Here is a 20,383-nt window from a genome sequence, read left to right as displayed (position 1 = left end):
CACACCCTGACATTTTTCTGACATTACCCAAACCCTCTCTTCTCTTGATCCATTTTATCAAGGCCACATGCAGTCGCTGCCCTACGCTGCATCTCAAAGACAGCTAACATTCCTGCAGTTCACATGCTCACCAGGATCAGTGTTAAAATAAAAAACAGCTCCTGCAGACCTCAGTGAAAGGAGAACGTCAAGCAGGAGAGAAGCAATGAGGAGATGAAGAGGAGGAGGAGAGTACACCGGAAAAGGTTGACTTCAGTTCTGTGTGTTCTAAGTGTTGCCACAGCTGTGTCTGCTTCAGCCGAACACAAGTCACATCAAGCAGAGTCATCTGGAGCGGCAAGGGAGACGCAGCAGAGGGTAAAGGTCTCTGGCTGCACAAAAACACTGGGGTACTAACTCCTTCTGTACTGTATGTGTTGTTTTTTGGATCAGCCTGTTGCATCAGACTTGGTGCCATAATGAAAACCATGTTCTCTCGCTGGTAACCAAACAATCTCACAATGACAACAAGACTCCGGGAGGTTAGTGCATGTGGTCAAAATGTGGCTAAATTCATGAACTTTGGGTTTTCTGGAACGCTTTAACCAAACAAAGTAGAGTCTGTCAAAAAGTGAGTTTAGGAGGTACTGGAAGGTAGAGTTATTTCTACATAATACGATAAATTGGTGATATGGCTCTGTTCTGAGGGCTCTCTCCCCTTCCATGTGCCTATGTGTAATGCTAAAGCATGAGGCAGGGAGAGCACACCCTTTCTCAAACACGTGCAAGAAGCCAAGGCAGGAAGAGCAGCAGCAAAGACCCCCGGGAGTACAGAAAAGAGTGAGCATCAAAAACAATTTGCATGACACTGATAGAATTAGAAAATAGGAGCCTGAAGCAGTTTGCCTAGAAGACAATCAGCTGATGGGGTTGATCTTACGAAAAGCTGATGTTCTGTAGGCTAGGCTTGACTCCAAGGCTTGCCTGAACCAACACTTTGCTCATGTGTTGTAACTTTTGGACAAAGCTAGGCCATCTTTCCTTCCTTATTCAAGCCAACAGATTGTTCCCTTATTGTGAGGTCAAGTAATTTTTGATCGATAGTGTGGCTCCTGCTCTGACAACTGTTTTCGTTTGAGCAATAGGTTGTTACTTCATATTTCAAAAGTTATATCTTAAGAGCCAAAATTAAGGATAAAATGGTCTCTTCCTTCTTGCTTCATCTGTTGCAGAGCCAAACAGATATTTTAGGCTCCATGTGCTCACTCTTTGAGATATCCCCTTTGTCGTCCTAATTTGATGAGGAATTTCTCCAGTGGGGCTCCAAGTATTTAAAACTCTCACAGCCTGATGTCGCAGCACGTGGAACCAGAACCAATATTTACTCTTCCTGATTTGAGAGGAATGACTCTTTAATATCAATCAGATGGTTTTGTTTTTCTCATCTCTATCTGGGTGGAGTAACTAAATGTCCTGAGCTGAATTATATCTGGGATGACCTCTGCGATAACGAGGAACATCTGTTTGGAGAAGATAACGTTAGCAGATAGCATTATTCCTGGATTGTAGCAGCCCCTTTCCTTCCTCCTTCTTGGACTGACTCCAATCAGCTGATACGGTTATTTGTTTGAGAGCTGACGCAGAATGCTGATTTGCCAGGACTATGACTAACATAAACCAAATTCTAACAAGAGGCAGTGCAAGAAGGAGGGCTAAGTTGCAGACCTAAGCAGAAAACCAGTCACTTTGGATGGAACTATGGCAGACTTTTAAAATGCTACAGTAACGGCATTCCTACCTGTCTACATACCTGTCTTAGTACCTACAGGCATTGTGTACTCATTACACTAAAAGCTAGTTCTATACAACAAGGTAGCACTGAAAACTGTGAGCTACTTGCCTTGACACACAGCAGGACTTATCTTGAACCAGATTCATGCTTTCTTGTGCTGTTCTCCACAAACTTGGCTCCAGCAGTTTTCAGAGTACATCATAACTTGTCACTTATCTTGACTGTCATATTCATAATCAAGTCCTTGCCTCATTACCTAGGTGGCCTTGTCATATCATGGCTGAGTGACGGAGTATTTAGGAAAGGGTAGGATGGATCTATTCATCTCAGTCTGCTTCTTTTTTTTTTTACAACATCCATTTGTTATTGCTACATCATCAACACTGACACTTCTCGGCTAGGCAAAGCTTAAACTGCATAAAGGAAGATCACTATAGCACCTCAGTATTTTGAATTGAGCATCCTCTACGGAGAAGAGAATGTTAAATTAATATTGGTATTATATCAGATACAGGTCAGTATTGACTGATACCAAAGCCTAGGTATTGGTCTTTAAAAAACCCAGTGCTCTACTGCTCCCATTTTACAAGTGCTCTTTAAATTACCGTAACTCTTCGACCATTTGGGCTAGCTACAAATTTCAAATGACTCCCTAAAGAAAAAAAGACAAGTTTCACATAGATGTCTGGTGTATAATGGTACTTAAGGATGGGCAAGTACCGATACCAGCCTTATTTCAAGGTATCGATACTTGTGAAGGCTGCAGATACCAGCAGCAGATCCTCTAGGCAAAAAAAATCTTTTGTCCAGCAAGTCCTCCTTGTCACTAATTGCTGCAGTTTAACACCACGGCAAATGTGCGCCAGGTCCTGTTCAGACAACATGAATGAACCAGGGAGGGCTAACTGTTTTATTTTGCACTTTAGTCAACTTTAAAAAATACCTAAACTCTGACAGTTGTTAGTTTCATTGTGCACTGTTAGTAAATATTTTTAATATTTATAAAAAAAAATTAAACTCCGAGAGAGTTGTTTGCATTTTATTTGGACTTAATGGCAGAGTGACTGTGCTGTCTTTGATCAAAATGATCTGTCACTGTTAATTGAAATTTTATGTATCAAAACTACTAGTAGTATCGGTACTCGGTATTGATGAGTACTCAAGAGGGAGTACTCTTACTAGTATCGGTCTGCATAAAAGGTAGTATTGAACATCCCTACATTCACCAACATCTCAATCACAGGCTGTAGCTGATACAAGCTACTCTCATTACCGTAACTCTTTAACCATTTCAGCTTGTAAAAGTAATCAAGAAAATATGAGCCTCCTCGTGCATGATTTCTTTATCTTCTAAGGCCAAAGTCACAAAAAAAGCCCAGGTGGCCTGTATGTTACTTGTATGATAAAGGGTCAAAAATTTGGATCATTGCACCCCAACTGTGCATAGTTGTTGTATATCTATGCTATGCTAGTTTGGCCTAAGAAAAATTTGTTAAGTGTATCAAAGAAGTTTTTCACATAACTTTTTGACAATCCAAAGTTACTGTGGGTTTCTCTGGTTCACAATCACTCAGAATCAACCAATTCAATTCCTTTGAAACTCACTTAAAATATGATTCCCAAACGAGGTAGATTCTTGGCTAGTGATGTATGAATTATTCCTCCTACACTCTCATCAAAGTCATGTTTGTACAGGTTGTCAAAGTCCATCATAGCTGTGAAAGCTTTTGTCAAACAGAGTGAATGTATCAGTGTGTACAGTGGGTGTGTTCGTGTGTCTGGCTGGGTGGAGGTCAAGAAGTGGTTGCCTGACCTAATATCCTTCCCAGACTGACGCTGTCTCAACACAAGAGATTTGAAGGGGGCAGAACCTGATCTGATCTGTCATCCAGTCCAGATTAATACCAGATTGTGAAACAGAACAGAGGGAATAGCCCTTCAGCTTGGTTTGTTTCATGAGAATAGTTTGTGTATTGTTCTTGACTATTAAAGCTTGTGCAACACTTTCCCAAGTGTGATTGCATATTGCCTCAGTTGGGAATTTCCAGCACCATGCAACACAATCTGGTCCAGTATCTAATGTTATCAACCTAATGGTGATTGTGATGGAGCTTTTAAGTAATACAGGTCTATTACATCGAAAAGCCGTCACAGTTAAATAAATTCAAGTACCATCAGATTATTTCTGAAGAATTTGCGTTATTGACTTTGCTGTCAAAAGAGCAAGCCATCTTTAGAAATCCTTGTTGAAACTGCTGGAATGAAAAAATCTGATGGGGTTATATTTCAAAAACACTTGTGGGTATTTTTACCTTTCTGTAGATGAATGATGTCAGGGAAGTTGGCGAGCAGGCCTTGGTAGAGCGACAGCTTGTCCAGCATATGGAAGAGGTCATACTTAGGTTGCTCTGCAAACATCTCTCCAATGTTCTCATAGGTGCGGCCTGTGTGTGAGATGGCGTTGTTGAAGGTGTCGGAGCTGTGAGGAGGGTCCAGCATGAACGCCTGGCTGATGGACTGGAAGGCATTCCCAAGTCGCTGGAACTCCTTCCTGAACCCACCGTGGTGTTTGCGAACCAGCTCCGAGGCAACATGTGTGAGCTGCATCACGCTGTCGTCCATTTTCTTGGCAAAAGACTTGAAGGAGTCAATACGCTCCTCTACATCCTGAAGGTCCTGGTGCTCATTGGGAATCTGGAGGGTCAGCATGAAGTGTCCACCCACCATCTCGTCCTTCTCTGCCCGTCTTTTACCCAGTTTCCACTGCTTGTCGTCAGCACACATCAGAAAGTGCTCAAAGCCTTCGTACTGGGAAAGGACTGGGTGACTAGTCATGTGGTTCATCCAAAGTATCAATCGTCTCTTTCGCTTTTCAATGAAGTCTTCTTCAAACCGCCCCGTGGCCTGCTTCTCGGGCAGGTGAGGAACAGAGATCACAGTGAACTTGTGCAGTAAGCGGTTGTACAGCCAGTCGAAATGTTTGTAGCGTCTGTACACGGGTCGTCCTGTGTGGGTTGGTGTGACCCGGTATGAAATATACGTCTTGATACCTTTGAACTTTGTCTGTTTAGTTGGATCTTCAATGGAGCAGTTGAAAGGTTGTGGGCTTTCCTTCCACCGAGGCCCCAAGGGGCCCATCTCAATGTTGTAGGACTCTGCAATCTTTGCCATCATGGGGACATCGCCCAAGACAAACGCTTCAACACCTGAGCGGACAAAGCTGGAGAATCGGTTCAAGTTCCTTCCCACCATACTTCCTTTCCTGGAGCTGGAGATGCTGTCCTGCCTCTCCATGTGTGGTTTGGATCGGTAGTACACATTTGGGTTGTTGGACAGTGGGCTCTGATGTGCATGTCCATTGGCCCCTGGGCTCCTGGTGTGGTCAGCATCATCCACCACTGTCGACCTGTCATCCCAGTCGTCCCAGTCATCGTCGTCATCATCATAGAAACTCTGCTGCATGTGCAGAGAAGAGTTCGGGGTCGAGGGGAAATAGGAGGAGTCATTTCCTAAAGAGCCTGCTGGGCTTATGGAGCAGTCGGTCACGTTTGAGTTGGAGCGCGTGCGAATAATTTCCACATATGATGCAGGGAAGAGCCCTCGTTCCCCCCGGCTGTTCTCCCCCTGAAACCAGCCGTCCACTGAGTTCTCATCAAAGATTATTAGTTCCTCATTCTCCTGGATGCTGATCTCCTCTTTGTTCTCACTTTGGAAAGTGTAGATTGCTTTTGCTTTCACTGACATCTTGACACTCCAGTGGGTCCAAAAGCAAAATAAAAAAAAAAAAAGAAAAACCTACATGCACATAGTGCTTAGATTATAATGACACTACTGTCTGGATGCATGCTGTTTGGGAAACATCTGACACTAGCTCACAGTAACATTCAAACATCTCAAATTACATGGCAGCTGTTGGATCAGGTGTGCAACAGCATGGCATTTACTATGTAAATTTAATGACTGACTTAGTAAACAAAGAGGAAGTCAGCAGTTATGTAAATCCATTACTGCTCTCTAAAGTCTAAAAAATGTCTCCTGTGAGCACTAGCATCCTCAGCCCATTGAAGCTATCGCTCTATTGTCTTTTAAACTATCCTGCTTTTAAGTCTAACAATAAGTTTAAACTTTAAAAGCTCTATAACACATACGATTCCTCATACAGGCTTTAACGACACGTCTTTTCACAGTACAAACACAACAGGTTCAGAAACAAAACTGGTTTCACCAAACAGCTCCTCCAAAAGCAGCGCCGGTGGGTTTAATCCTCACAAAGTGGTCTGCAGCCTCGCATTGTTCACTCATGAGACACTTGATTCTCATTTCTGAACCCGAAAACGATCCGTGGGAGAAATATTTCCAAGACAAAGTGGCTTGGCGTGAAGAAAAACAGACGGATGAGTAATGGTATCCCTGTGCATTGAGCCTGATCCGCATTCCCTCAGTCTGAAACTTGCTGCGTTTTCCTTGTAAACAGGTTCCTGCGCATCTTCAGTCGACCCTTCAAACTGAACCAAAAAACAAAACCGGCGAACAAACAATCCCCTCTTTTGAAGTATCAACACTCAGCACGGGTCAGTGTTGTTTCTTTAGGTTTATTCTTGTGCGCGCTGCAACCAAGTAACTCTTTCCATGACGTTAGGCTTGGACAATTGAAGGCAACTTCGCCTTTTTTCATCAGGTTCTTTATATTCTGTGACGAGCGGGCAAACTGATTCGACAGCGCCCTCAATGGGACAAAGACATTATAACACACAGCCCATATCATCACATCCAATGCACACGTTATTTTAACAGAACCAAAATGTGATTTAAACAAAAAAAAATAAAAAAAAAAACGAACGAAAATGTTTGTTCTACGGATCATGCAAAGATCATAACCTGATCACAAAATTCCAGAAAGTGTTTTAATTCTTCTGATTTTTCATTGCAGCATTTCATCATAAAGGATTAAAGGTAATAAAATAAAAAAGACAATAAATAAATAACAAAAAATGCCCAATAATTGGAGAGCTATCAAACGTACAATGATGTTTAAAATAGGGGTTATTCATTTATTTACATATTAACTTATTTATTTATTTATTTATTTATTTATTTATTTATTTATTTATTTATTTATTTATTTATTTTAACCAAGCAATTCTAAAATTAAGGTTTTGCCATCACAGTTTCTTCCAAAATATTCGTCTGACTGTAATATTGTTTAATTAATCAAATGGTACTTCAATCAATATGTAATTAATATGACAAATATACAATAACGTAGTACTTCTTATTAAAGCAGTAAAATAGTATATAATGCTTATCTAAAAATGTGTGTATTTGTGTGTGTACATATATATATATATATATATATATATATATATATATATATATATATATATATATATATATATATATATATATATATATATATATATATATATATATATATATATATATATATATATATATACATACATACATACATACATACATACATACATACACATATAACGTTAAAACTTTTTTTAAAATGAATAATAATAATAATAATTATTATTATTATTATTATTATTATTGTTGTTGTTATTATTATTATTATTATTATTATTATACAACTCAATTATTCTTCAAACTGCCAAGAACAACTTTTATTTTGTCAAGCTGGCAAACGGTCGGTTTCCAATAATCTATCAAAAACAATATACTTCACAATAATGAGACACTCAGGGTCATCAAGCACATTAATAACTGCTTGTAAACCAAACACTACTAGCACTACAACCGTACACTTTGAACGCAGGCTTAACGTGTTTATGTTCTACTGATTTATGTTAGTACTTGTCCACTAATGCAAATATTTATGCACCAATCTGTAAGACAGCACTTGTTCAATTTGAGAGTCTGCTGGGTTGAACTCCGGGATAGTTTTTTGTCGAGTCGGCCAACAAAAAAAAAGTCTGGTGGGAAAATGACAGCGTGACGTTTCTATTGCGGCTTCCCCTGGATGTCCAAGGTGCGTGTTTCTCATAAATCTTTCTCGTTGCCCGCTTAGATTTCTTGCCCAGTTGTGATTTTGCAGATGGTTGGTGTATGTGGTTGATAGAGAATGAAATCAATTCAGTAAAGTTAACGCTGGAGAGTTTCTAACGGCTGATCGGCCCACATAATGCTAGCGTCTTTAGCAGGGTGCTAACTAGCTGATAGTAAACGCTAAAGCCCACCGAGGTTCTTTTTTTAGGTCAAAGACTGCATGAGATAATGGTTTAACAGCAATCTAAGGGCAGTTTTGCTGTTCGAGTTTATAACATGTTTAAAACATTGATACAGTTGTGTGAAAAATGCTGTCAAAGGGGAATAATGCATTATGTCTTGGAGCTATCCCAGTGTTTTCTCACTGAATAACTGTGGCACTTTAAGTTATGATGCTGCCTGTCATTCTTCCTTTTTGGTTAATGAACTTTATGGTAAGCGATAGTTGATGGTACATAGAAAATATATATGTTTTTAATGCAGGTTAACTAGTAACATGTGCAAAATGGCTGGAATTATGTTTACATCCACTGATTTCAACAGTTAGAAAGTCTTCAGTAATCCCTACATTAGTTTTCAAGTCAAAAGGATTGAAAAGACAATGTTTATCTGCTAATCTTCTTAGCCTCTTGCTCAAAATTGGAAGTCTTGATACTAGGTTGTATCAAGGTTCACCATGGATTCTGCAAACTACTCACGTATTTACTGATATGCTACAGACATAGTTGTTAAACTGATTGATACATATTATGAGATGAATCTCCCTCACACCGCAACATGAAAATATGTAGTGTCATTAAAATATTTTTTTAAAATGCTTCCTGGTGAAAAAAAACTCACTTACTGTGTGACTAAATACCTGTACTATATCAGTGTTTTAGTATTCTAAGGAAAGTAAAATCTGTTTCAGAGAGAGTTATAGGAAAAATAATATAATTAATGGTGTCTTAATTCACAGAGTCCCCATGGATGACCTGACCAAAGCCCTCTCGACCAGCTTTGCTGTGTCCAAGGAGCCCAACAGCACAGCCGGCCCTCATCCTCGACTGGCTCAGTACAAGAGCAAGTACAGTGTGCTGGAGCAGAGCGAGAGACGGCGGCGCTTCCTTGACTTGCAGAAAAGGTAAATGCCCCAAAAGTGAAGTATTTGACCCTGAAGTTTTGTTTGGGTAGAACTGATCTCAGTTGTGCATGCAGCTCATGCAGCTGACTTTGCTTTATTTTCTCAGTAAAAGGCTGAACTATGTCAACCATGCACGGCGTCTGGCTGATGGGGACTGGACGGGGGCAGACAGTGATGGAGAGGAGGAGATGGAGAAACAGGATGAGGGGGAACAAGAGAAAGAGGGGAACGCAGAGGAAGAGGAGGGGATGGAGATAGAGAGGAGGAAGCTGCCGAAACATTACGCAAACCAGGTCAGTGTGTGAAGAACCATGCAAGAACACCAACTGCTTTTTTGTTGCATTCTTTGTTTTGGCCAGGAGGGGGCACAAAAGGTTTTAGAATAACATCCTTTGAATAGCAATTTAAGTCAACAGATGGGTCTTTATCATTATTTTACTGGATTTAATGTTAAATAAGATGAATGACTGAATTTTTTATGTCCTTAGCTCATGCTGTCAGAGTGGCTGGTGGATGTCCCATCAGAGCTGGACACTGATTGGCTAATGGTGGTGTGTCCTGTGGGGAAAAGATCTCTCATCGTTGCATCTAAGGTAAGAACCTGTCCCTGCACTTCTGTTACGTCACCTAATCCATCACTGCAGTAAAGAAGAAGATCATTAGTTAAAGTTTGACACAAACTGAACTGTCAGTCAAAAATAATTGAGATTCTTTTCTCAGCCACTGATGGATGTTTGAAGTAGTTTCAATCTCATGTCTGACGTCTCAGCTTCAGGCTTTGATCAAAAGTTCTAACACTTTGAAACTGTGATGACATGCATGCGCAGTAGTCGAGCATCACATTTTTATTGAAGCAGAACTCTTGGAAGATTAGGGTCCTTTACTTCTTTATTTGGCTAATTCAGCTTCACATTTCTGGTATTGGAGAGGACTAGTGTGATACATCTTGTCTGAATAACCTTAAAAAAAACTGGCTGCTAAAGATGAAAAGTTGGGTAGAAAAAGAAAAGAAATCAATAAGCTAGAGCTTGAATTTCTCATAACACTGCACAGGTGGATTATTACTAAAAATGTTCAAAATCAAAACAACAACAATCTTTCGAGTGTCAGGATTTTATCTGAGGTTTTATCAATCCAATGCACACAGCATCATGTCCATCCATCATACCCATCATATGAAGACCACATCTTTCCAACATGGCTACAAAGAAGGGATTATATTTGACTCTTCTGAGAAGAATCTTAACAAGATTAAACAGTTAGACCTTCCAAAAGCTATCTGCATCAGACACATGCAATCTGCAATGAGTAATGACATTTGTGAGTCACATTTTGCCTTTTCATTTCTTTGGAAATACTGAAAGTCACTGTCATGCTGATGTAAACATTAGTTTCCTCTTTCAGTTGAAACCAAAGACTGTATAATATAAAGACATATTCTCTGAAATGCCACTTATTTTTACCTGATATGGGGCTTTGAGGACCAGGGTGAAGGTGGGCGACATATTGGAAAAGCTTGAGTCAACTTAGCTTCTTTGAGTAAAGGCGAGGTAAAGAGGGGAGCCTTCAGCCTCTTTGCAGATAGCTATAGGGTGCCTGCCTGTCAGTCAAGCCAGTCAAGCCCTTGAACAGGCAAAACATGTAAGTTTGATAACCTGTTAGATTTTCAAACAAGCGGTATGTCAGAAAAAAAAAACAGGGGAAGGTAGGCGAACAAAAGACACAGACTGAATATCTGTCCATCATTTAAATATTTTAAATTTGACCTCTTAAGTAGATTCAGCCAGCCAAGCTATGTTACGACTCTTGGTGAGCATGTACTGGTCAGGTTTGTCCATCAAGCAAAATGTAACTGTTTCATATGCAGCAAGTTGAGCCATGGTTAAATCTGCAGTTTTTTAACCCTTACGCATACGTCCTTATATTTTTAGACTGTAGGTTTCAGCTTGGTTGAAGAATACAAAGGACCACTAATAGGGAGAAAGACTGACACCTGACTGGTAGTAAAAAAAAAAAAAAGACAAAAGTACTATATTTTTTGTCATATTTTATTACATATGTCCAACTCTGAATTGTAGAAACAAAAGATTCAAACCAGAAAGAAGATAATAAGGGGAATGGGACTCCCACAATATAACTGTAATAGTAAAGAAAATTATTAAAAGAAGTGAAGAAGGTCAAAATTTATATAGAAAATCCCACATACACTGACAAGAAACTAGGCCTGACTTTTGTTTTAACCATTGTTTATACCAGCCCTTGGTTGTACTGTGACGTATCCATGACACAGTATTAGTACGGCATCTAAAAACTGTTGTTCTTTTGCCACTAAGTAGCAAAAAAAGTCCTCTTCAATAACATATGGTGGATTTGTGAGATTCAGAACCAGAGAAAAACAAAGACCTCTGTGTTGTCAAAGAGTTTTGGGAGGCACTACTATGAAAAAAGCAAACAAAAAGTTAGGCAAAATGTAAACTTTGCTTGAAAAAAACAGAAAATATGTGGAGATTTTATCCCTTGGTGCATCATACTCAACTAGCATACAATAATTTTGCGAGGTCATTAAATGTCTTCATGTCTTCAGGGGGTTGGGAAAACTGAAGGCATGGGCACCCATCGATCGGACGATGGGTGCCGACGTCTATAGTTTTGAAACATTAAAGGTATATGCTGTCAGTTATGAAAACTAAGACATAAAAATCTGTATCCGCCCAAATCGCTATTGGCAGGTCAGGCTTTTTAAAGATCGGTGATCAGCCAGAAAAATGTGATCGGTGCTGCCCCTAGAAAACTATTTGAGACAACAATAATAATAGTTAGAAGGGACTATCAAATAGTTTTGTCACCTGAAATTTCTGATATTTATTGGAAATTTTTCCCCCCTGTCTATGTTACTTTGCCAACAAATGCATCTTTTTCCAAGCTGGATGGCACGTAGCCTCCTTTTAATTTTCGGACAAAATTACTGACGTTACTTCATGATAAAAACCACAGTTTTGTAACCAACAACTGCACACAACTTCCAGTACACTAAGTTTTAAATTAGCATTTGTTGCACACAGGGGAAAAGATGAGCCTCTTGTTTTAGTTTTTCCATCTGATTTACAAACAACATAACATGCAAAACAACAGTTTCAATTATATCCTCTGTGGTGTGGTTTCTGACTAATGAGGAGGCTTTGAAAGGCTTATCAGCATTCAGCACAGGATACATGCCTGTCCCGTCATACCGGTCCTACATCACAATTTCCTTCCTCAGTACACACAAACCTTTGTTATGCGATTGTCAGCAACGCTTCAAACCCAGTGATGCAACCATCTCTGGCACCGCGATGACAGTCATCTGGTTCCTCATTCATTATTTCAGATCTTAGCCTCATTGAAAACACATCTGTGAAACACAGCGGCGCAGCGCTCTTCACTAAACCACGAGCGAGCACTCTTTGAAACACAAAAACAACAGATGGTTTGTGTTGCTTGAGGAAAATTAAGTGTGATATGTTTCATCTGCGAGCAAGTTGTTGTGTTTTTTCATTGTCAGAGTTCAATTATGTGACGCTTTTAGCTTGTTATCTCTGAAAGTTTGAGCAGCTCTGTGGCTGTGATGCTTTCAGGAGTGACGAGGTGACATAATCAAAATGAGATAATTTACCTTAATCTGACTTTAATTTCATTTCTTATTAAATTTTAAAAAATCACATTATGTCAGAATCATATCATGAACCCTGCCACATGATTTGTATCAAACTGAGTTAAGTGTTTCAAACAGAGTTCATTGCATTTGAGTAACTTGTTTATCAGTTAGATGCTTTCGTACAAATCTTTAAGTAATTTAAATTCGTTGCCATGGGGCAGTTGAAAGCACAAAGCAGCAAGTAAATGGTAGAAATACTGTAACAACAATCTAGGAAAAAAAAACACAAAGTATACAAAAATTCACCAAAAGAAAAAAAAAACAATAAAAAATATTCAACTGTTGAAATACTAAACACTAAAATACTGAGTATTGGGGATCATGGATGTAAATTGGCATGAGGTAAAATATTATAATGGTAAACAACCATCCCAAAGTTAGTGTGTGCAAAATTACAGAATCTAGGAACCTGAGCCTAAGGTTTTTTTTGTAATCCATGAAGTCAGAGCTTTAGGGCCTGTGTCCACTAACAATGTTTGTCGTGCTGTCCCAAACCTCTTTTGTCACACTGCTCTTCACTTTAGCTTTCTGTCGCTAGTTTTCAAAAATTGTCCCACAGCACTTCCATTTCTTTTAGTTGTAGTCTTGACCACTAAATCTGTTTTTAAATGCTCTTTAAGCTTGATGTTTGCTTCAATTCAATGATTGAAGTAGTGACTTTGACTAGTTCCTAAAAGTCGAAATAATTTTAACCAATACCAGCTAAGGTAGAGGGATCTCAGCATCCAGAAATTGCCGAACAGCATTGGTTTAGTACAGGAAGTAGACACTGCTAGTGAAAAAAAAAAGCCGTCAGTGGAAACAGGCCCTTATTGTTACTCTGGGCAGCTTCAAAAGCATGAGTCTCTACATGATGCAGTGCTGAATGCATTTAGATGTTCTCACAAAAATAAAGACTGTTCAAACAGAATGTAGACGAAACTATATCATTCAGAATTTTGTTGTTGATTGTACAAGAATTATAATGTTTATGGAACCACACTACTTTTTTAGAGGTATTGGTGTCAAGCCTCATCTCACTTCTTCACTTTTCCCTTTGAAGGGGTCGACTGCAGCGTACACTAAAAGCGGGTACTGTGTGAACCGTTTCCCCTCCCTGCTGCCTGGTGGGAATCGACACAACTCAGCCATGGGAAAAGGTAGGTGGGCCTGATTGTTTGTGAGGCTCAGGGGCTTATAATAGTGAATCACATCGACTATTTAGCAACACAGGAAAGTTGACCACTAACATACTGTATCATCAGTTAACTGGGCTGTGAGCTAATTTCCATGTAAGGTTATATGCGCAGAAATGTTTAGTATGATTAAAAACTCAGACTTAGGTTTCACTCTATTAAACTACCTGTTACACCATGTTTTTTTTATCTTTAACTTAAAGGAGGCTTGTTTACTTCCCATACAAAATGTGACAAAAACCTTTAAACTGTGCCCTTAGATTAACAAGAACAGTTGCTAACATAAAAAAGATGTTCAGAGAGTCAGTTTGAGCAAATATTCACCAAATACACTGTAAAAATGTTTTTATCGAGCCTTTGTTGCCATCATCTTTGGCAGCACTGTTTGAGGGTCAGCTGTCGGATACATTGTTCCTGAAAAACCCTGTATACTACCTAAAAGCCCTTTTTACACATATATAGCAGCACTTTCACCAAACATTGTACTACGGCACAGTATGTACAGTTTCAACTTCCAACAGCTGGGAAAGATAATAACCAGAAGGGAAGGGAGAAAAATCGGTATATCTGGATTTTTTTGTTGGACAATCAAAATCTGGATTTTTTTTTGTCAAAAAAATCTTTTATTTTTTTTTCTAATTCATTTCAGTCTTTGTTTATAAACTTGATTGGAAAAAAGTTTCCACTTTTCTCCACCAGAGGATGAAATGTTTCTCTCTGAATCATGTGATGTGCATTTTATGGGAAGATATGGCTCCTAATATAGTCTGTCAACATTATCATCATCATTTAACTTTTTTTTTTTCCATGGTTAACATGGTGTTAAAAAAGCAAACTAAAAATCATAAAAGTTGAAGTGTGACAGTTTAAATCAAATCGGCATGCCAAAAATCCTTATAGAATCGAATTTTGAGAATAGCATATCCTCCCAGCCCTGATAACTAGATATGCACCGATCAGTCGGCTGGCCAATCAATTGGTGCCGATTTCCTTGATTTTGGGGGATTAGTGATTGGTGATCAGGGATCAGAGATCAGTGATGGGCTAATCATTACATATGAAACTGATCTTATATAAATCCAGGAAGGTCTAACAGCCAGTCATTGTTGCTTTTTGCTCTGAGACCTAAAACTCAGAACACTTAATTGGTTGTTTAAGTTAAAACATAAAGATTTTATTCTTTCACAGGTATTGTTGAATGATTTTCAATAAAATAAGACTGGAACATTGAAGGCATATGCGGTCAGTTATAAAAAATACAAAGTAAAAATCTGTATCGGCCCAAATCGGTATTGGCAGGTCAGGCTTTTTGAAGGTCGGTGATCAGTGATCGGCCAGAAATATGTGATTGCTGCACCCCTACTGATAACCAATCCTTACTGTCCTATTTTTTGTCACCCTTCTGTTGCGGTACCAAGTGCACCAGTCTGACCCTAAATGTGTTCCCAGTGAGAGAATGGAGAGAAAGGAGAGATTGTACTGCATTAACTCTCTCCTTGGAAATGCGTTCAGGTGTTGTAATGAGGACTTACCAGGAAATAATCTTGTCCGAAAAAAAAAAAATCACCTACTTAAGTCAGACTCCAGTTGAGCAGAGAGAGGGGAACAGAGATGGATGTAAAGAGAGAGGGGGCGATCACACGAGAAACTAACTCCTTTTAAACTGATGTTAATTAATTTACATAAATTACCTGCAGCCATGACAATGTTTTGTTTTTTCCCATGAAAGTTTACCATGGGCTCGGCTAAAGTGTTGTGCAAGGCACTTCTTGTACCAAGTAACCGATTCGGGCACAACTTCAGAGTAAAAGCACTTCCCAGAATAGATCGCCGTCTATTTTCTAGATTTCTGACATGTGACTCTCGCTGCCCACAACACCACAATGAATAATCTTATCTTTTAGTAAACAAACTTCATGAGTGATTTATTCCAGTGGACCTATTTCAAATCAAATATGTTGAGAGTAATTTGTATCATGAGCTTGTTAAAGTCTTCTTACAGCTTATTTTATTAAAACACGTTTTATTCACTCTAACATATCCCTTTCATCTATAAATGTCCTCCCATTGTGTTCCTTGCAGACTACACGATCCTGGACTGCATCTACAGCGAGGTGGACAGAACGTACTACATCCTGGACGTCATGTGCTGGAGAGGCCACCCGGTCTACGACTGCCCGGTAACACTTGCTTCTAATCCTCCAGCAATCCAGGAATGCTTGTCTAATTGCTTAAGTAGTGAGGTCTGGGCCACAGATGTGCTTTTTCGCCACGTTGCCCATGTCATTTGCTGGGGCTTCAGAAAAGGAGCTTATTGTTTACAGTTCTTGTTTTCTCATCAACAGACCGAGTTCCGTTTCTACTGGCTCCAGTCCAAAGTGCAGGAGGCGGACGGCCTATCAGAAATCGCCAAACGCAACCCTGTGAGTAACAGAGCCAGGAACAGAGCCTCTTCACATCATGTCCCAGTTTTCTCTCCCTGTTTCTCTCAGTGTTATTTGAGGCACTGTAACATCTTTACTCAATCTCACATTTTCTGTTTTTCCTGTTTGTTGTGCCTCATGCCTTACTGCACCTTTTCCTCTCCACATATGGGAGAAATAAAGCCCTGAATATGAACTCAAACCTCCTCAGGGGAAATGAGACAAAGGAAAATTCAAAGCACAGCCCCCCATCGGCCTCTTTGGTACTAATTGTGCTCAAGATCAATGATTACATGCAAAACTAGAGGATGGATGATGTCTTTAGTAGACAGAATAAACTCTGAGTTCAAGTTACACTTTTTAATCTGTGTTGTTTGTGTACAGCCCAGTAGCTAAATCAGGCTTATCCCTCAAAGAGTAAACTGGCTGTTACCTCAGACATGACAAGATGACAAATTGTGTTTGGAACTTATGACGGGATGCTCTGGTTTTGTTTGGTCCAACAGTTCCGGTTTGTGAGCCTTCAGAGCACAGAGTGCACGACGGAGCAGATCCAGAAAGCCTTGTCTGCAGAGTACAGCTTTGGTGTAAGAAAAAAATCTGTTTTACTGTTGAACAATGTTTACCAAAAATGCGTGATAGATTTGTGAGATCACTTTAAGAAGAAATATGCAAAAATAAACTTAGCACAAAGGCGTGGAAATGTGTGTTTGGTAGATTATTTCTTTGTTGTAACAGTGATTCTTGGTAATAAATCTTTTTACATTTGAAAGTCCCTTATAAATGTTGCCACATTTGAAAGGAACATGCATTTGTGGGATGAGCTACAGAGCTGAGTATGTCTGTTGTGCCTGTCACCATTTGCCAAATCTACTCTGCCAATGCCAAACAAAGAATTAATTTATCAAAACATACATTCCCTTATATTTTTGACCGCCACTTATAAGTTTAACTATTTTCTCCCTACAGGTCGATGGCCTTCTCTTCTACCACCGGCAGACCCACTACACCCCTGGCAGCACCCCTCTCGTAGGCTGGCTCCGCCCCTATATGGTCACAGACATCCTTGGCATAACAGTCCCTGAAGGACCCCTGACCACCAAGCCTGAGTACGCCAGCCACCAGCTGCAGCAAATCCTGGAGCACAAAAAACCCTCTACCGAAGTCCACCCAGCTAACAGGAGCGGGAGCTACGAGCTGGAGCACCTGTCCACTCCAGGCCAGGACAGCAGGGACACTATGAACTTCCTGAACCAGAAGCCAATACGGGAAACAAACATGGAGGTTTGAGTGGGTGGTCTTAAGATGCAAATTTCAAACTCAGTATTTCTGAGTGATAGCGGCCCACATATGGCTCTTTAGAATCTGCTCAATGGCGTTGCAGATCTGGCCAATTGCAAAGCATGGCTAATTCTAATCCGGCACTGCTTTGGACGCCCTCAGAGTGCAGATTAGTAGAGCTGTGCTATATATGTTTTTATATGGCTGTTAACAGAAGTCTGACATTTACATTTGAACTTTTACAGAAATAACTGTGCACTGTTCAGACTCAGATCACTTCTTCATAGAGTGTGACACAGATTTATTCTATAACACCAACAGTTGTCAGGATTAGAAATGAGTAACTCTTAAGTGCAACCAGAAGCGTTATTTTGCTGCTCTGCACTTTTTGCACTAATGGTTCTAGTATTGTCACATGTGCTTGATGAGGTGTTGCTGAATGATAAGCCTGTGTCATTGTTGAGCAGAAGCAGCAGCATGTACTTTTACTATAAATGTCAAAATGAGTATTGTTCTGAAAACCTTTTAAAGTTTATGTTTCTAAATAAATGTTTTTTTTAAAGGAAACTGAATGTAGGAGGCTTTTATTTTGAAAGGTCTAAGACTAAAGCTTAGTTAGCAAAACATCTTTGACATAATTAACTTTCAAACTTCAATCCAGACATCTCAGACTTTACTGTACATTCATCATCAGCGTATATTTGATGTTACAGTACATGAAGATGTGTGACTCATGTTGCTGAAAGTGGAGCTCATCAGCGGAATTTGTGAGCATCTCTTCCCCTCTGTGCTGAGCTAACTGTGCTATTTCCGTAACACTGAAGAGATGGGCGGAAACTGTCAACAGGAAAAGATGTGAAAGTGTCTGTCAGGGCTGTGAACTGAGTTTGAGTGATGTGTGCTAACACATCCTCTGAGAGAGAACATTCAGATCATCGCCCCACATCTGAAGTTAGTGGCTCGGAGAACAAACTTGTTTCTTATTTATTGGTGGTTTTAGATCAAGTGTCTTTCTGACATATTTTTCTCAGTACTTTAAATTGTGAACAAATGGTAGCAGCATATGCACTGTGAACATAAAGTGCTTTCTCTAGTCTTCTGACCACTCTAAGTGCTTTCAAATTACATATCACACTCATACTAAATTCACACAATCATGCCAGAATCTGGCATGTAAGGCCCCTCAATTTTTGACAATCCCAATAAAGACTCATTAACATGTGGACAGCAGAGTCAGGGATCAAATCGTAGCTTGAAGAAATGCTACCAGCCTGGCATTATCTTCCATCTCACTTAACTTTTATTTGATGATGAATCAAAAATTATTCAATGCTTACATGCTAAAAAGACAGTTGTAAAACAGTAGTGTTGGTATTGATGGAAATAGCCAGATCAAAACTTGGCATATCTTCACTAGAACTAAAAGATAGAGATCCTATTACTGTACTACTGTTTCAGCTCCCCTTCACTGGCGTTTTGTACATTTTCAAGCTAATTTTAAGATTTTATCAATGACTTTAAAAAGCCTTGAACCTGCACTAAAGTACAGTCCTGAGCTTCTTTAATCTTATTCATTTAAACATCTTTTGCTGTATTTTTTTCTGATGTGCTATAGCCTTTTATATTGTTTGATTCCTTTTTTCTCTTTCATTTTTCATTTTTATTTTGAAAAGCACATTGAAAGGAAGTTTTGAAAAGCGCTATATGAATAAATTTTCATTCTATCTTTACAGATATAAATGAAGACACAAACATGAATAAAGATGCTGCTTTAAATCATAAAACCGTCTATTTTCTCCCTAAATCAAATAATAACTTAAGAAGCTTAGCCAGACCAAGCCTCTCTTTGGTGTCATGACGTGTCTGTGCTGCTACACACTTTTTCTATACTGGAAATAATATTTTCTTCTCTCGCTCTTCGATCATATCGTTGCTGCTTACACCTCCTACACGGAACATCAACAGGTGAAAATAACACTTTCACAACATGTGAGGTGGAGGAGATTCTTATAAGTCATTCTGGGAAATGTGTGCACTGATAGAAGAGGAGGAAAGGTGCATAATAATGCAGCTGCAGGAAACTTGGTAAACCTCAATAACAAAATCTCAATGTGTGATAACTCTTGGAAAGTATTTTCAAAGTAATATCTTATCACTGAGATAGTGGGGAAAAAAAACAATTCTGAGCAGGTTTTGATCATAGTTTGACAATTAAATAACCACAAATCGTAGTTTCCATATTGTTTTATTCCATTATGATCAAAAACAGTATAAATCTAGAGATGAAAAGTAAAAAAATCCACCTCTGCATACCTGTACTTGGTATTGTGGGACAAAATGTTTGTTCATAGAGTGCAATCTTTTCTTTCACATTTAGTCACATCTAAACCTGTAGACCAGCTAAAGAGAGCAAAGTCAAGCGTGTGGTTGCTGCAAGACTTCAGCTATTAGTCAGCAGCGCTGCACCTTCCAGGAACTCAGCACCTATACCTGTAAGTCCACGATTACACTTCTTAGAGCGCACTCAGTCTCCCACACACACACACACACACACACACACACACACACACACACACACACAGACAAACACAACGTTTGTTGCTTTGGGGCCTCACAAACGCTGTCACAAGACCTTTAAAGAGCAAAGGAGATTTGTGTTTCCCTGAAACTCTCCACCAAGTGTTGAACATATGAAAATAAACCCGCATGGTTTTCTGGTATTCATTGAAAGAGCATGATTATTGACACAAACAGGGCAACGGCTGGATGTGAGTAAAATGGGGTCACATCTTATTTCTGAAAATTTTCAGTCTGGCAGCAGTTAACTGTATCACGGTTTGAATGATACAGCTTTCACACGTGTACAGTGAATATGGGGACAGCTAACCTAGCAGCCACTTT

At 39.4% G+C, this 20,383-nt stretch overlaps 2 protein-coding genes across 2 annotated transcripts in view; one reads left to right on the top strand and one right to left on the bottom strand.

The window, feature by feature from the left end:
* Nucleotides 1-6,441, bottom strand: part of snx33 (sorting nexin 33) — a 29,161-nt gene extending 22,720 nt beyond the window's left edge. The window contains exon 1 of the mRNA XM_074678098.1: nucleotides 4,084-6,441. Coding sequence (XP_074534199.1) covers nucleotides 4,084-5,515 — 1,432 coding nt within the window. The 5' untranslated portion in view covers nucleotides 5,516-6,441. The remainder of the gene's footprint in view (nucleotides 1-4,083) is intronic.
* A 1,088-nt stretch (nucleotides 6,442-7,529) lies between these two features.
* On the top strand, nucleotides 7,530-17,992 carry snupn (snurportin 1). The gene is made up of 9 exons (XM_074677767.1): nucleotides 7,530-7,769; nucleotides 8,745-8,909; nucleotides 9,016-9,202; nucleotides 9,398-9,502; nucleotides 13,646-13,742; nucleotides 15,861-15,958; nucleotides 16,124-16,201; nucleotides 16,708-16,788; nucleotides 17,171-17,992. The coding sequence occupies exons 2-9, from the start codon at nucleotides 8,752-8,754 to the stop codon at nucleotides 17,489-17,491; spliced, it is 1,125 nt and encodes a 374-aa protein (XP_074533868.1). The 5' UTR covers nucleotides 7,530-7,769; nucleotides 8,745-8,751; the 3' UTR covers nucleotides 17,492-17,992.
* Nucleotides 17,993-20,383: the final 2,391 nt, after the last annotated feature.

Source organism: Halichoeres trimaculatus, unplaced genomic scaffold (assembly GCF_033239565.1).
Source record: "Halichoeres trimaculatus isolate MK-OKI-2021-1 unplaced genomic scaffold, fHalTri1.1 fHalTri1_scaffold_10, whole genome shotgun sequence".
NCBI lineage: Eukaryota > Metazoa > Chordata > Actinopteri > Labriformes > Labridae > Halichoeres > Halichoeres trimaculatus.
Note: the sequence above shows the minus strand (reverse complement) of the source record. Positions and strands in the feature narration are given on the sequence as shown.

Bases quoted from the DNA above. Each gene is read 5' to 3' on its own strand.
- snupn (XM_074677767.1), top strand. From the start codon at position 8,752: ATGGATGACCTGACCAAAGCCCTCTCGACCAGCTTTGCTGTGTCCAAG. The intron at 8,910-9,015 runs GTAAATGCCCCA...TTATTTTCTCAG, and splicing joins TTCCTTGACTTGCAGAAAAG to TAAAAGGCTGAACTATGTCA. The intron at 9,203-9,397 runs GTCAGTGTGTGA...TTATGTCCTTAG, and splicing joins CGAAACATTACGCAAACCAG to CTCATGCTGTCAGAGTGGCT.